Here is a 17,315-nt window from a genome sequence, read left to right on the forward strand (position 1 = left end):
ATATATGTTCAAAGGAAATGAAATCAGTATGTGGAAGAGACATCTGCAATCCCACGTTCACTGCAGCGTTACTCAATAGCCAAGATACAGAATCAATTTAATTGTCCATCAATGGATGAATGGATAAAGCAAAAGTGGAAAATATACACAAGAGAATACCATTCAACTTAAAAAAAATAAAAAAGGAAATCCTGTCATTTCTGACAACATGGATAAACCTGGGTGTAGTGGCACACACCTGTGGTCCCAGCTACATGGGGGACCACTGTGTTAAGTGAAACAAGCCAGGCACAGAAAGACATGCCAAATGCTACCTGATCTCACTTATGGAGTGCAAGAAGTCAACTGCGTGGGGTGGAGAGTAAAATTCTGGTTATCAGAGGCTGCGGGATGCGGAAATGGGGATATGTTTGTAAAAGAACATGAAATTGCATTTAGTGAATATAAGTTCAGGAGATCTACTGTACATCACTTGATTATAGTTAATAACAATATGTTGTATACTTGAAAATTGTTACAAAATTTTAAGTGTTCTCGCTTCAAAAAAAGTTTGAGGTAACATGTTACACAGCTTGATTTAGCCATTCCATAATGTATACATGTATCGCGACATCATGTTGTACACCATAAATATATACGTTTTACTTCTCAATTAAAAATATAGGAAAAAACTCCAAAAAACTCAAAAGTAAACAAAAAATAAAAATAAAAAGCAACGCACAATTACCATTTTCATCTCATGACTACTAACATCTCTCAGCTAGAGATTTCTTTTTTAAATTTCAGGACATGACAACTTTGTATCTAAATTATGGTAACTTAAAAAAAGGGCAACCCTGGTAAGTCAATTGTCAGGTTTTCCTGTATTTCTCACACTGCTAAATAGTTTGGGGTTCACTTAAACAAAAATCATCTTATCTTTTAGGTAGTTTTAATGACACAAACACGGTAACATATACCTCATACATAGACGTACACATACAATTTAAAGTTTTATGGTCATCTTTAAAAGATAAAAAAGATAAGGGAAAATGTGTGAATTAATGACTACGCCATAATAAAAGCATATAACTAGGCTTTAAGTCCAAAGACCAGATTACTAATTGTGATTTCAGTCATTTGTACTTTCTAAGCCTTAGGGTATTTTTTTAAAAAAACTTCTAACATTTGAATAATACCTACCTCTCAGAATACAGTGTTTTATGAATTTTAAACATCTATAAAAATAGTATTCTTTATAAGTAAAAAAATCAAACTAAGCACATAGAATGCTCAGATTATCATAATATCTACTGTTTGTATGATTTCCTTGGGAAGATCAAATAAATTTAAAAGTAGTAAGTAAAACATTCAGCTTCAATAACAATAAGCAATTATAATATACGATAGAGGCCAGGTACAGTGGCTCACACCTGTAATCCCAGCACTTTGGGAGGCCGAGGTGGGCGGATCACCGGGGATTAGAAGTTCAAGACCAGCCTGGCCAATGTGGTGAAACCCTGTCTCTACTAAAAATACCAAAAATTAGCTGGGCGTAGTGGCAGGCGCCTGTAATCCCAGTTACTCAGGAGGTTGAGACAGGAGAATCATTTGAACCCACAAGGCGGAGGTTGCGGTGAGCTGAGATCGTGCCATTATACTCCAGCCTGGGCAACGAGAGCGAAATTTCATCACACACAAAAAAAGAAAAACATAGAAAAATTTAAATTTATATAGATGAATCTAGAGAAACAATGTTAGCTCTGAAGAAGTTTATGTCCCATCAATCCTTCTTTTCCATAACAGACTGTTTTTGCCAAATGTATACTTAAAAATCAAATGTTTTCTTCTAAGGACATAACGCTATACATTTTAAATCTTTAATTAGACCTCTGCACATTTAATCTAAGGCTATCAGTTTTAGATTAACATGACTTATTATGATTTTTTTAATACTCTGAGGTAAACTATTATCAATTTGTTCTTGGCTGTATCCTTAGTACCCAAAACAGTGCCTGTATATTTTAAATAATGTAAATGAAAATGGATGTTTGGGGTGGGGGGAGGAAAGGCCGGTATTGTTTTCAATAAAGCCCTAAATCACTCCAAAATTTAATGTAAATGAAATATGTATTTTCCCCCAAGCACTTACATACAAGGACCACTATGTATGTCATGCCAAATACGCAAAGCACCATAAAGTGTCGCAAGGTGGTTTAAAATTTTCAAGTATCTTAAAGAAAGAGTAGTCCAGCTATTTCATTTTTTATCTTGGAGAGATTTATGTTTAAGAATGTGAATTTTAAAATAGACACCACTTAGCTTAATTCTATCAGAAATATATTTTAAATCTTTAAAAGTCTGTTTCTTAACACTCATGTACTTTTATTTTATAATGCATGATTTTCTTTCATGTTGATTTCAACCTTAATTCCTAACAAAATAGAATTCAAAATTCACCAATGACTCTTATTATAGAAGACTGTGTATGTGTATATATATATCTCACATAGAGCTTTAATCAAAACTAGCTTTATAAATTCAGTATGTGCAAACACCCACCTAATATGATACTGTAAGAATGGTATGAAATTGTCTTATGTGCAAGGAAAAAAAATTTTCCAAAAACAATCAACTTCTTAAAGAGAAAAATGAAGGTAAAGAAATTAATATAAATAGTATTAATCAAAATTTTTATAGTTACAAATGGTGCCAAATTTAGCAGGATAAATTACTATTTTACTTCTAACAACAAATGTTTAAAGGAATGTACAAGTAATGCTTTTTAAATCACTTGGTCATATACTCTAACATTTTGCTTTTGTACAGTTTGTGCTTTTTACTTTTACATTTGTACCATCTTTCTGTTGAAAATTATTCCACTTATACAATGTACCCATTATTTAAAATGATTTTTTTTCAGATTTTCAAGATATTTTATAAGTTCAGTAGGCTGATGATTTTCCAAACCTATTAATTATATAATTTATTAATCTGATTGGACTTTTTACAGTAATTAAATTATAGATATAAGTACATAATTTTAATAACATTTAAAATGTAAGCCTCTTTTCATTTTACATTAGTCATAAAAGCATTTGAATCTTTGTAAATAATAGTAAATTATTAACAAATATTGAGAAACCAATTCAGCAATCTGTGTGAACACAAGAGGTTTTCCTTTTTCATTTAAAAAAAATGCCTACAATGAGATATCAAAATTAGGAAATGACATCTTCTTTTCAATAGACATGTAATTATTTTACACTATGTGTTGACTTCCCTAGATCACAACAGTTTAAAAGAGGGCTAAGCCCCAAAACACAAAACAACCAAAAGATTGTAATGCCCGTACCTAATACTTTCTAAACTGGCTTTGAAATAGTCATCACTTCATCACATTCCATTTTGCTTTATTGTCTTTTCATGAAAATAAAACTCTTCCCCTAACTGGTAACATCCACGTTATAAATATAACCTTCCTACTCCAGAGCTATAATTTCAGTTTTGACTGCCACTCCTGCTATTCAACTGTCATCTTCTTTATATGATGAAGAAGAGCATCTTTTTCCAAGTGAGCCTCTGCAAGAGCCATTTTAGCTTTAGCCAGTTCCTGTTTAAGAGATTCATTCTCTTCCATGAGCTGAAATGATAAATGGAGGGGAGGGGGGGAATAAGATAATTTACTCATTTCAGGAAATACAGACTATTTATATAGTATCCAAAGGCGTGACACTTGGGATGGTAAAAATGCCCAATGCTGGTAAGAGTGCACTTAAGCTGAAAATTGCTTTGAGACAATATTTGGAAATATACATCAAGCACTTAAAAAATGTTCCCATGTTTTGACCCAGCAATACAAAACACTAACTCCTAATTTCCAAGTCTAATAGTGACTTCGTTTCATATGAATTTTCCTGGACCTCACTATGGCTCTAGACATTCAGACATTTAGAACCCTACTTTCTCAGCCTCTCTCCTTTTTTGGCTTTTATGCCACAACTATTTCATATATCCCCTTCAACCTATGTATGCCCTTTTCATCTTTTCTTCTACCTTTTAAGAAGTCTTAAAATTTGACATTCTGTTAGTTCCATTACTCAGTCGTCTTCTCTTGTCCTGAGTCACTTTCTTGGATGATCTTATCTCTCATGGCTCCACCTATCATAAACAGACTCACCTAGCACAAACTTCTCTCCTGAGCTCCAGACTCAAATTCTGAATGTGTCATCAGACATTTTCTTTTTTTTTTTTTTTTGAGGTGGAGTTTCACTCTAGTTGCTCAGGCTGGAGTACAATGGCACAATCTCAGCTCACTGCAGCCTCTGCCTCCTGGGTTCAAGTGATTCTCCTGCCTCAGCTTCCTGAGTAGCTGGGATTACAGGCATGCGCCACCATGCCCGGCTAATATTCGTATTTTTAGTAGAGACAGAGTTTCTCCATGTTGGTCAAGCTGGTCTCGAACTCTCAACCTCAGGTGATCTGCCCGCCTTGGCCTCCCAAAGTACTAGAATTACAGGCGTGAGTAACCGCGCCTGGCCAGACATTTTCATCTAGATGGCCAATACGTTTCCCCCACCACCCTTTTAAGACTTAGTTCAAGTATTTTATCCTCTTAGAGCCATTCCCTCATAATTAGGAATGGCTATATTAGAGCAAATATATTGGAGCAAATATAGCCATTCCTAAGTATGGGGATATGATAAAACTAAGAACTTTCTGCATTACATAGATACATTAAAATATATGCAGTTAATTTCAAATAGTTCTCAAACTTCTTCTAGATCTAGCTTAAGAATTCTTGCCTTATAGACCAAGTGAGGTAGTTTCCTATACTTCTCTTCAACTGTAGTATAGCATCTGACACAGTATGTTGTGACTACCAACTGAACACTCTCGTCCCACTAGACTTTGAGTTCTTCAATAGTCAGGGATCATCCACTGCTCAATTCTATATCCCTAGCTCAGAGCTGGCATTGAATAAATCCTCACTGAACAGATGCATTAACTCATTCTATGGTTCCATCATACAGATTAAAACTCTGCTGAACATTTTGTTTCTTTATAATGGCAAAAAAAAAAAAAAAGAAAAATCAGAAGCAACTTGAATGTTAATAAATGTTTATAGGAAGTTTCAGAAATGATAGCACACCCAAAACCATATTACTCAGCCATTAAAAAAAATTAAGCAAATACAGCAATATGAAAAAATTTTGTTAAACAAGTAAAATTATATAGTATGTATACTTGAATATAATTTTTTTTCAAATAAAAAAGAATCTACAAGGAAAAATCACAAAAATACTGAGAGCACTGGAGGAAGGCAGAAGGTATTAATTTTTTCTTTATTTTGCCCAACACTCTAACCATAGCACCTAGCAAAGCACCTGGGCACAATAACAAGCACTCGGTACATTTTAATAAAATAAGTAAACAATGTTTTAACTATTAGTATCTTAATACTTAGTTATTTAATTGCTGAAGCTGAATCTGAATTAGGTTTCCCATTACCTGTTCCCTAGTGAAGTCAAAGGAGAACTCAGGAAAGTTAGCTGACTGAGAAGGCCAAGGAACCTCTGGGCTTGTCTGAGTGGCTTGAGTGACACTGCGTTGTTTCTTCAGATCATACTTTCCACTGGTCAGCAGCACTGAATCACTTTTGACATTTTCTTTCAAATCATTTCCAGTGTTAAGCATGTGAGAATCTGATCAAACAAATAACATGCTCAGATAACATTTCCAAATACTTGATAAATCTTTAAAAGTTCAATTGTGAAAATCTAATTTAAAGCTAAGTATCTATATATATTAGTATGAGGATAGCAGTATGAGATAGAACCACCAATAAAACCAAAAGCTTATTCTCTGAAAAGATCAACTAAATAAACATTTCTTCCTAAGAATTCTTCCTAAGAATTTGTCAACTTCAACTAAGTTAATTACATAATTATGTTTTTATACTAAAGGTTGATTTAATAGATTTAATTTAAAGGCTTATTATTAGATTAACTAATAAACTTTTAGTTAGATTGACCAAGGAAAAGAAATTACTAGAATCTGAAACAAAAGAAGTGACATTACTACCCACTTCACAGAAATAAAACACTATAAAGGAATACTATAAACAACAGTATGTCAATAATTAGATAACTTAGGGCAGGAACAGTGGCTCACACCTGTAATCCCAGCACTTTGGGAGGCCAAGATGGGTGGATCACCTTACGTCAGGAGTTCGAGACCAGCCTGGCCAACATGGTGAAACCCCGTCTCTACTAAAAATACAAAAATGAGCCGGGCATGGTGGTGCGCACCTGTAGTCCCAGCTACTCAGGAGGCTGAGGCAGAAGAATTGCTTGAACCCGGGAGGTAGAGGTTGCTGTGAGCTGAGATCATGCAGACTCCATCTCAAAAATAACAACAAAAACAACTATGTAACTTAGATGAAATAGACAAATTCTTAGAAAGACAGTAACTACCCAAATACTCAAGAAGACAATGTCAATAGACCTATAGCTGAGAGAGACAATCAGTAATCATAAAACTACCCAAAAAGAAAAGCCCAGGCCCAGGTGGCTTCACTGGAGAATTCTATCAAACATTTAAAGAATAATATCAAATCTTTAAAAACTCTTCCAAAAAACAGAGGGAGCATTCCCAAACTTTCTATGAAGGCAGTATTACCCTGATATCAAATCTAGACAAAAACAAACAAACAAACAAAAAACACACAAGAACACTAAGACCAATATGCTGATGAATATGGACATAATCATCAACAAAATGTTAGTAAACTGAACCCAGCAACATACAAACATAACTATAAAGCATGGTCAACTGGGATTTATCCCAGGAATGCAAATGTATCTATCATCCAAAAAGTAACTAATGTAATACATCAACAGAACAAAAGGCAAAAGCCACATGTTCATCTCAATAGATGCTGTAAAAGCATCTGACAAAATCCAATACCTTTTCATGATAAAAACACTCACCAAATTAGGAATAGAAGGGAACTTCCTCAATCTAATAAAAGGTCATCATGTATAAACATCCCACATCTAATATGATACTTAATGGTGAAAGACTAGACTCTTTTCCTGTTGGCCAAAATCAGAAACCAGACAAGGCTGTCTGCTATTGTTACTTTTTTCTTATATTCATGTTTTTTTGAGATGGAGTCTCACTCTGTTGCCAGACTGGAGCGGTGACACAATTGCCAGTGGCACAATCTCGGCTCACTGCAACCTCCATCTCCCAGGTTCAAGTGATTCTCCTGCCTCAGCCTCCCAAGTAGCTGGTGTATCCAGCTAATTTTTGTATTTTCAGCAGAGATGGGGTTTCACCATGTTGGCCAGGATGGTCTCAATTTCTTGATCTGGTGATCTGCCAGCCTCGGCTTCCCAAAGTGCTGGGATTACAGGTGTGAGCCACCGTGCCCGGCCTGCTATTGTCACTTCTATTCAACATTGTCTTAGAGGTTCTAACCAGGGCAACTGGGCAAGAAAAACAATAGAAGACACTCAGATTGGAAAGGAAGAAGTAAAATTATCTCTATTAGATATGATCTTGGGTATAGAAAAAAACTAAGGAAACAACTAAAAAACTACTGGAACTAATCAAGTTCAGTGAGGTTGCAGGATACAAAATCAATACACAAAAATAAACTACATTTCTATAATGTGTAATAAAGAATCCAAAGATGAAAGAAAACAATTCCATTTAAAATACTGTCAAAAAGAATACAAATAAACTTAACAAAAGAAGCAAAAAACTTACTATACTCTGAAAACTATAAAACATTGTTGAAATAAATAAATAGATCTAAATAGATGGAAAAAATCCCCATTCTTCATGGATTGGAAGATTTAATGGAAATACTCCCCAAATTTATCTACAGCTTTAACACAATCCCTATCAGAAGGTGAGCTGGCTTCTTTGTAGAAATTATCAAGCTGACTTTAAAATTCATATGGAATTGCAAGGGACCCAAAGAGTCAAAAAAAATCTTGAAAAGGTACAATAAAGTTGGACGACTCACATGTTCCAATTTTAAAACTTACTTTAAAGGAAGCTGGTAATCAAGACAGTGCGGTAGTCTCAAAGACAGACATACAGACAAGTGGAATAGAGAATCCAGAAACAAACCTATGTGTCTTTAATCCTTACCCATACTCAAATTGATACATTTGAGTTAAAGAGCTAAATTTAATGGATAATTCTATAAAATTCTTAAAAGAAAACATAAGAAAATCATAACGACCTCAGATTTGGCCATGGATTCTTATACAGGACATCCAAAGCACAGGCAACAAAAGAAAACAGAACAATTGAACACTGTTGTCTTGAGAAATTGCCACAGCTACCCCAACCTTCAGCAACCATGGCTGTCATCAGTCAGCAGCCATCAACTTTGAGGCACGAGCAAAAAGATTATGACTCACTGAAGGTTTAGATGATCATTAGCATTTTTTAGCAATCAAGTTTGTTTGTTTATTGAGATGGATTCTTGCTCTGTTGTCCAGGCTGGAGTGCAGTGGCATGATCTTGGCTTACTGTAACCTCCTCCTCCTCCTGGATTCAAGCGATTCTCCTGCCTCAGCCTCCTGAGTAGCTGGGACTACAGATGTGCGCCAACACACCCAGCTGATTTTTGTATTTTTAGCAGACAGGGGTTTCCCATGTTGGCCAGGCTGGTCTTGAACTCTCGACCTTAGGTGATCTATCTGCCTCAGGCTCCCAAAGTGCTGAGATTACAGGCATGAGCCACCGTGCCCAGATAGAAATCAAGTATTTTTAAATTAAGCTATGTACATTTTTTAGACATAATAGTGTAAACATGACTTTCATATGCACTGGTAAACCGAAAAATTTGTATGACTTGCTTTATTGTGATACTCACTTTATTGTGGCGGTCTGGAACCCAATCTGCAATATATTTAAAGTATGCCTGTATAAGGAAGAAGTTCAGCTTCCTTCATGTGGCTATCTAGTCATTCCATCACCACTTGTGAAAAGGCTGTTCTTTCCCTCATTGAATTGTTTTGCCAGACTTGCCAAAGATCAATTAATGTAAGAGTTTATCTCTGGACTCTCAATTCAATTCATTCCAATTATCTTTCACCAAGCTCCTTTTCTACTCAATCAGCTAGAGAGCATTTCTAGTTTATACTTATAAAAGCTGATTCGTACTGCTATTTTCAAATGTTTCAGAGATTACTGATTTCAAATGTTTCAGAATTGCTGAATATCCTGTATTTTCCTATTTTCTTGTTTATGTTTATCCCATTTTCTTGCCTATGAATGCTGTTTCTATTTACCATAGCCAACCTCTAGTGACTATGGGAAAGGAAAGGCTGCTCTACTGGGTGAGATACACCAAGTATGTTAACTGGATAGGGAATCATTCCCTTCCTGGGGGCTTAGCAGCTGCATAATCTACCCTCAATATTTTAGTCTATATGCAAACCCTACTGAGGCCTACTACTGGGCACGGGCACAGGAGAGGATTCCAAAAAGGAATGCCCATATTATTCATGCTATTGCCTCAGGGGCTCATTCTAACCTCAGTATCTTGTTGGGGAGATTCCTCCTATTTTTGAGGAGGAACTTCAGTCGTGTAGTCCTCTTGGATTCTTTTGGTCCTGTTTCTCACTGCTTCCCAGGGAAGAAGGTATGATTTATCTGATTGATGGTTTTTTTTGTTTTTGTTTTTTTTTTAAAGAACTATATATATGTAGTTCAGTCTCTTGCTCTGGTATATGCTGTACCTCCTGCCAAGAGGGTGCAATCTTTTCTTTTCTTTTTTTTTTCACAAGACAGACCTGAATTTTTGGGAGCTAAAAGATTTGGGAGAGAGTCAGGCAGAGTCTTCTCACAAACCTAAGCATAATAGAGCTACCATTTTGATCTTCGTTCCCTTTCTCCTATGTCTGTCTCCACTTGTTCCCAAACTACAGAGGACAGGACTCTTTAAGAGTCTCCCACAAACTGTTCCTACATCTGCAACTGTCCTCTCCTTTCTTCGGTAGCATTGTTAATAACTTTATTCTTTAGTTGACATGTTTTCTGTCATTTCATGAGGTTTTTGATAGGAGATGAAACAGATGTACTTGTCATTCTTTCAACTAGCTACTAAAATAGTGAAGCCCAGAACACATAGATCTACTGACTCATGCTCTTTCCACTACTCACTACCTTAAAAGACACAGACCTTATATTAGCGACCTTAAAAATTTTGTTAGAGTGGGGAAACTAACATTAAAGGTGAACTAAGTACATAGACAATATACCGCAAGTAACTAACGGTATAAAAACTGCCAAAAGAAGTGGAAGAACTCACATCAGATTATAAAGAAAGTGTCACTATACAAGGATGCCCTCTCTCATCACTCCTATTCAACACAGTATTGGAAGCTCTGGCCAGGGCAATCAGGCAAGAGAAAGAAATAAAGGGTATTCAAGTAGGAAAAGAGGAAGTCAAATTGTCTCTGTTTGCAGATGACATGACTGTATATTTAGAAAACCGCATCGTCTCAAACCAAAATTTCCTTAAGCTGATAAACAACTTCAGCACAGCCTCAGGATACAAAATGAATGTGCAAAAATCACAAGCATTTCTATACACCATTAACAGACAGAGAGCCAAATCATGAGTGAACTCCCACTCACAATTACTAAAAAGAGAATAAAATACCTAGAAATACAACTTAAAGGGATGTGAAGGACTTCTTCAAGGAGAACTAAAAACCACTGCTTAATGAAATAAAAGAGGACACATTCGGAGGCCGAGGAGGGCGGATCACGAGGTCGGGAGATCAAGACCTGGCTAACACGGTGAAACCCCATCTCTACTAAATATACAAAAAATTAGCCGGGTGAGGTGGGGGCGCCTGTAGTCCCAGCTAGAGTGAGACTCTGTCTCAAAAAAAAAAAAAAAAAAAAAAAAAAAGAGGACACAAACAAATGGAAGAATATTTCATGCTCATGGATAGTAAGAATCAATATCATAAAAATGGCGATACTGCCCAAGTTAATTTATAGATTCAATGCTATCCCCATCAAGCTACCACTGACTTTCTTCACAGAATTGGAAAAAACTACTTTAAATTTCATATGGAACCAAAAAAGAACCCACAGAGCCAAGACAATCCTAAGCCAAAAGAACAAAGCTGGAGGCATCATGCTACCTGACTTCAAACTATACTACAAGGCTACAGTAACCAAAACAGCATGCTACTGGTACCAAAACAGATACACAGATCAGTGGAACAGAACAGAGGCCTGAGAAATAACACCACACATCCACAACCATCTGATCTTTGACAAACCTGACAAAAACAAGAAATGGGGAAAGGATTCCCTATTTAATAAATGGTGCTGGGAAAACTGGCTAGCCATATGTAGAAAGCTGAAACTGGATACCCCTTACACAAAAATTAACTGAAGATGGATTAAAGACTTAAATGTAAGACCTAAAATCATAAAAACCCAATTAGAAAACCTAGGCAATAACATTCAGGACATAGGCATGGGCAAAGACTTCATGACTAAAACACCAAAAGCAATGGCAACAAAAGCCAAAATTGACAAATGGGATCTAATTAAACTGAAGAGCTTCTGCACAGCAAAAGAAACTACCATCAGAGTGAACAGGCAACCTACAGAATGGGAGATAATTTTTGCAATGTATCCATCTGACAAAGGGCTAATATTCAGAAACTACAAAGAACTTAAACAAATTTACAAGAAAAAACAAACACCACCATCAAAAAGTGGGCAAAGGATAGGAACAGACACTTCTCAAAAGAAGATGTTTATGCAGCCAACAGACATATAAAAAACTGTTCATCATCACTGGTCATCAGAGAAATGCAAATCAAAACCACAATGAGATACCATCATGCCAGTTAGAATGGCTATCACTAAAAAGTCAGGAAACAACATGCTGGAGAGGATGTGGAGAAATAGGAATGCTTTTACACTGTTTGTGGAAGTGTAAATTAGTTCAACCGTTGTGGAAGACAGTGTGGTGATTCCTCAAGGATCTAGAACTAGAATTACCATTTGACCCAGTGATCCCATTACTGGGTATATACCCAAAGGATTATAAATCATGCTACTATAAAGACACATGCACATGTATGCTTATTGCAGCACTATTCACAATAGCAAAGACTTGGAACCAACCCAAATGTCCATCAATGATAGACTGGATTAAGAAAATGTGGCACATATACACCACAGAATACTATGCAGCCGTAAAAAAGGATGAGTTCATGTCCTTTGCAGGGACATGGATGATGCTAGAAACCATCATTCTAAGCCAACTATCACAAGGACAGAAAACCAAATACTGCATGTTCTCACTTATAGGTGGGAACTGAACAATGAGATCACTTGGACACGAGGCGGGGAACATCACACACTGGGGCCTATTGGGGGGTGTGGGGTGGGGGCTGGGGAAGGGATAGCGTTAGGAGAAATACCTAATGTAAATGACGAGTTGATGGGTGCAGCAAACCAACATGGCACATGTATACCTATGTAACAAACCTGCACGCTGGGTACATGTACCCTAGAACTTAAAGTATAATAATAATATTAATAAAAAGAAAGTATCAGTATAAAGAAGAAAGTTGAGAGAACAATGGAAAGATGAATGAAATCCACGTAGTGATGAGCAATTCCAATGAGAAATAACAAGGCAAGTAAGAACGCAGAGATGTGCAAAGTGCAGAGAAGTGCAAGGTAAGTTCCATTATAAGAAGTATAAGTAGGAAATAAAGCTAAGAAAGAGATCAACTGAAAGACACGAGTAAGATCAAGATATATGTAAGACCCTGAAGGCCTCTCTCACTTTCTACAATATTCAAAACACATTTGTACAACAGGTACTAAACCAACTATATATGAAGTTTTTTCCAGGGTAGAGGCTGGGACATGTATAGATGATACTTTATTACGATGTACTGAAGGTGTCTGCCAATCTTCCACTACTATGTATGTATATATATAAAAGAAATATAAGTGAAAAGAAACAATCAGTATGTAAATAATTTAACTTCGAAATTTGAGTAGGTATTTATTTAAATGGGTTTTCATCGGCTGGGCACGGTGGCTGGCCTGTCATCCCAGAACTTTGGGAGGCTGAGGCAGGTGGATCACTTGAGGTCAGGAGTTTGAGACCAGCCTGGCCAACATGCAAAACTCCATCTCTACTAAAATTTTTTCTTATACTAAAAATATAAAAATTAGCTGGGCATGGTGACAGGCACCTGTAATCCCAGCTACTCGGGAGGCTTAGGCAGGAGAATCACTTGAACCAGGGAGGCAGAGGTTGCAGTAGGCCAAGATCCCGCCATTGCACTTCAGCCTGGGCGACAAGAGCGAAACTCCGTATCACAAATAAATAAACAGTTTTTCATATATACCTCTGATATGAAAAGAGCCATCGTCACTTCTCTCTACCACAAGATGATCAATATGTACAGTTACAGGAGCTGGTTCAAGGGATATTGTACTACTCCGGGGACTATCATCCTACAGGAAAGAAAAATAACATTGCCATGTTACTTCAGTCGGTCATATTTTTAATGAGTTAAAGATAACACATGTATCTTTATATGTTTCAGCTGATACAGTGAGAAAACTGCCTGTTACATTTTGACATTTCCTAATTTCCAAAACAGATCTCTACATCATTTACCAAAAAAGACAAAATCATTTTAATAAATGCTGATAGAACTTATATTATAGAAAAGGCACATTCTTAGACATGAATGAAAGTTCAGATAGGCAAAAGGAACATGAAAATATAAAATTATTTATTAACATACTTTTAAATTTATTTTTGTGTTAGAAACTTGTATCTTCATTGGCATTACTGTTGCAACAGTTTCATCTTCCAAAAAATGTTGAATATTCATAAGAGAAGATGTAAGAAACTCAGTGCTGAAGTTTTCTATGTGGCACTGCAGAAATCCATTTTTTTCTGCAAGTAAAGAGTGTATTACAGCACCAGGACCACTTTCAAACCTCAGAGAAATCTCAGGAGAGGATTTGGAATGAATTACAGCTTTCTGATCGGAACCTAAGGAAAATGAACATACAAAAATGTTTGTAGCATTATTCAATAATATTACAATTATGTGCCATGTGGTACATTAAAATAATACTAGTTTTACTATTCACCCCTAGTTTAAGTGATATTCTATAGTACATATACAATATACGTACACACACTAATTTCAATATTTTAAGGCAACTTTCTACTACAATAATGTTGATTTTTCTATATTTTCTGTTTTTTTGATAACAAGAAAAATATGTATGATAGAACTCAGGTGTGATACATGCCTCAGATACTTAGTGTGTGTTTGACTGTATACCTAAGTATACATTCAAATGTTGGCTGTGAACCAGAAATAAGTCAGACATTTAAAGTGACTCTTAAGCCATTTCTCAAGAAGTAACAAAGCCTGAGGTTTTGCACCTTCCTCATTAAATTGGGTCTTTAAATAACAGAAAAGTAAACAGAGAAGACCTCATTAAACTGTTTCTATTAGAAGGCAAACCAAAAACTGAAATTAAGGGAAGAGAGAGAGACAGTGTGTGTATGTGTGAGTGTGTGTGTGTAAAATTACATTTACTTATGCCTGGACCCTATTCCCCCACAAAAATTTATAGATTGCATAGACAGGTATAAACACATAGTTTAAAAACAAAGTTTAAAATTCGAATAATAAAATACCTAACTTAAAAAACGTAAGTTCCTAGTGAAACCACTGAAGTAAATTACTTGTAAACTCACACTCAGGGTAACTATTTTGCTTATTTATTTTATGTTACTTGGTTCCAAAATGAGTAAGAGGCAATATGCACATGGTATAATCTGATAAAAAATGAGGAGACAAGGAAAAAAGGAAGGATGGAAGGGAAAAGGGAAAGGTAGTTGTTAAGATTAATAACCTAAAATGCATTATTTAAATTCCTATACCAAAAGGTGGACCAAAAATGAGCTCCCTAGCAAAAAAGATAAAAATATGATAGTTTCACAACTCGTATAACCTTTAAGATAAAAACAAACTCGTTCTGGAAAGGCAAAGCTGTTTCAGTTTCTGAGGTATGAAAGTTATTTATCCCATGGGTCCTCATAAGAAGACTGCTATATCAATTCATGATGGATTTTCAAAAATTCATAATGAGAAGGTATTTTATTTTTCTTCAGCATGAGTGTGACTAGTCTTAAACAGGTCAAATGTATGCATATTTGTGAAAGGGGGAGATTTGCAAGAAATTAAAGATGTGTGTATTTATTTACACCAAGGATAGGTCTCCATTCACAATTCCAGGTAGAGAGTTGCTCTTGAAGCTTGTATTCCAGGTACAGAATTATACTTAATTAGTGTTATTACTACTTATTAACACTCCAGAAAATAATGCAAGAGTTCAAATGTAACTCCAAAGATTTAAATATTTCAAAATTCAAATATTTTTATTTTTTAAAATAGAAGGTAAGAAACAGCCATAAATTGGTAATGGTTAGTGTTCTTTCCCATAGCAAGAAAAACAAGAGTGAGCTTGCTGAACAAGAGAACTTGCCAACAAACAACTTGATTAATGTGATTTTATTTTGCCTTTTTATCTGTCTAGATCTACACACATACACATTCTCATTCCATGGAGTAAAGCCAGGAATAATTTCAAACAAAATGAGTTTTTTGGAGATGAAATAAAACAAAAATTTTCTTTGTCAAAGTCACTCCTCCCTGCTACCTTTTATGCCATGGAACTATTACACTATGTCTTCCTATTGAAGCTCCACACACTGTAGAAAAAACCACAAACTATAAATAATAATTATTATAATAAGTAAATGCAATTTTCCTTGAATTCAATTATAGCCAAGATAGGATTGCTGGTGAGACATATATAAAAGTTAAAACATATTAAACCATTGTATATGAAAAGTAATTAATAAAAAAAAAAAAAACCCTTACCAACTGGACGATTACAAAGGTAATGCCGAAGGCTGATATTGCCTAACTGGTCTGGTGTCACCTGGTTCACTTGAAGACAGATTTCTGTATCTTCCCCTCGGATGTCAATTTCCCCATTAACACCAGTAATTTTAAATACCACAACGGACATCTATTAATGATTGCATAAATAATATTAGTATGCCAAGCAGTTCAAAACAAAATTTAAGAAATAATACAGGAAACTACTGTTACCCTCTAAAAATACAATTATGACCTACCAGACCAAAAATATACTTGTTATCTACAGAAAACGGTTGTTACATTATAGTGAAAACCTTTCATTTATTATTAAATTAGGTCACAAGGATTGTAAAATGATTTTCATTAAAAGCTAGACAAAATATATTTTTCAAGTCTTTCACTACATCAGGAGGGCTTAAAAGAAACCATTAGCTTGGGCAACACAGTGAGACCCCATATCTACAAAAAAATTTAAAACAGCCAGGTGTGATGGTGTGCACCTGGTCCCAGCTACTAGGGAGGCTGGGGCAGGAAGATCACTTAAGCCCAGGAATTCAAGGCTGCAGTGGGCTATGGACACATCTCTGTACTCCAGCCTGGGCAACAGAGTGAGATCCTGTCTTTAAAAAAATTAAAATAAAAAACATAAAAGGCAAGACAGAAAAAAGAAAGAGCCTTCACTCCTCAATATGATAAAACAAATTTAGAAAAGTAAAATCAAAGGAAAAACAATTGATTGGGGGGAAGCATTTTCAAGAACAAAAGCTGCAAAATGAATTGCCCACCATCTAAGAATTCATGTTATATATGAGTGTCTCAAAATATATACATGTCAAATATGAAATAAAACTGGTGGCATTTATCTTCATAGAATCTCTCTGAAATTATCTGAAATATTTATTACCAGGTCATCATGATTTTCCTGAACACCCTCTGAATTTGTACTGATGGCATCTGGAGAAGTTTCACCATAATTTTGTAGGTTTGCACCAGTATTCACACTTTCTGCTGTGCCCCTGTAATTTGTAGTTGAGTTCTTTTTATTTCCTGAAATAATACAAAAGTAAATTAATAAATTAAAATCAGTTTTACACATCATCTAACACTGTATGTTTATTTAACAAAAAAGAACTATCCCTTCAACTGTTTCCTTTTTTTTTTTTTGAGATGTAGTCTGTCGCCCAGGCTAGAGTGCAGTGGCACCATCTCGGCTCACTGCAAGCTCCGCCTCCCGCGTTCACGCCATTCTCCTGCCTCAGCCTCCTGAGTAGCTGGGACTACAGGCGCCCGCCACCACCCCTGGCTAATTTTTTGTATTTTTAATAGAGACGGGGT

The 17,315-nt window shown here is 35.6% G+C and overlaps 1 protein-coding gene across 1 annotated transcript in view; it reads right to left on the minus strand.

Annotated features, from left to right (window-relative positions):
- Positions 1-2,919: 2,919 nt before the first annotated feature.
- UHRF1BP1L (UHRF1 binding protein 1 like) overlaps positions 2,920-17,315 on the minus strand; it is a 111,330-nt gene continuing 96,934 nt past the window's right edge. Inside the window, exons 16-21 of the mRNA XM_025403257.1 lie at positions 16,885-17,027; positions 15,978-16,128; positions 13,815-14,068; positions 13,410-13,518; positions 5,491-5,684; positions 2,920-3,622 (exon numbers count right to left, since the gene is read on the minus strand). Coding sequence (XP_025259042.1) covers positions 3,503-3,622; positions 5,491-5,684; positions 13,410-13,518; positions 13,815-14,068; positions 15,978-16,128; positions 16,885-17,027 — 971 coding nt within the window. The 3' untranslated portion in view covers positions 2,920-3,502. The remainder of the gene's footprint in view (positions 3,623-5,490; positions 5,685-13,409; positions 13,519-13,814; positions 14,069-15,977; positions 16,129-16,884; positions 17,028-17,315) is intronic.

This window comes from Theropithecus gelada, chromosome 11 (assembly GCF_003255815.1).
Source record: "Theropithecus gelada isolate Dixy chromosome 11, Tgel_1.0, whole genome shotgun sequence".
Classification (NCBI taxonomy): Eukaryota; Metazoa; Chordata; class Mammalia; order Primates; family Cercopithecidae; genus Theropithecus; species Theropithecus gelada.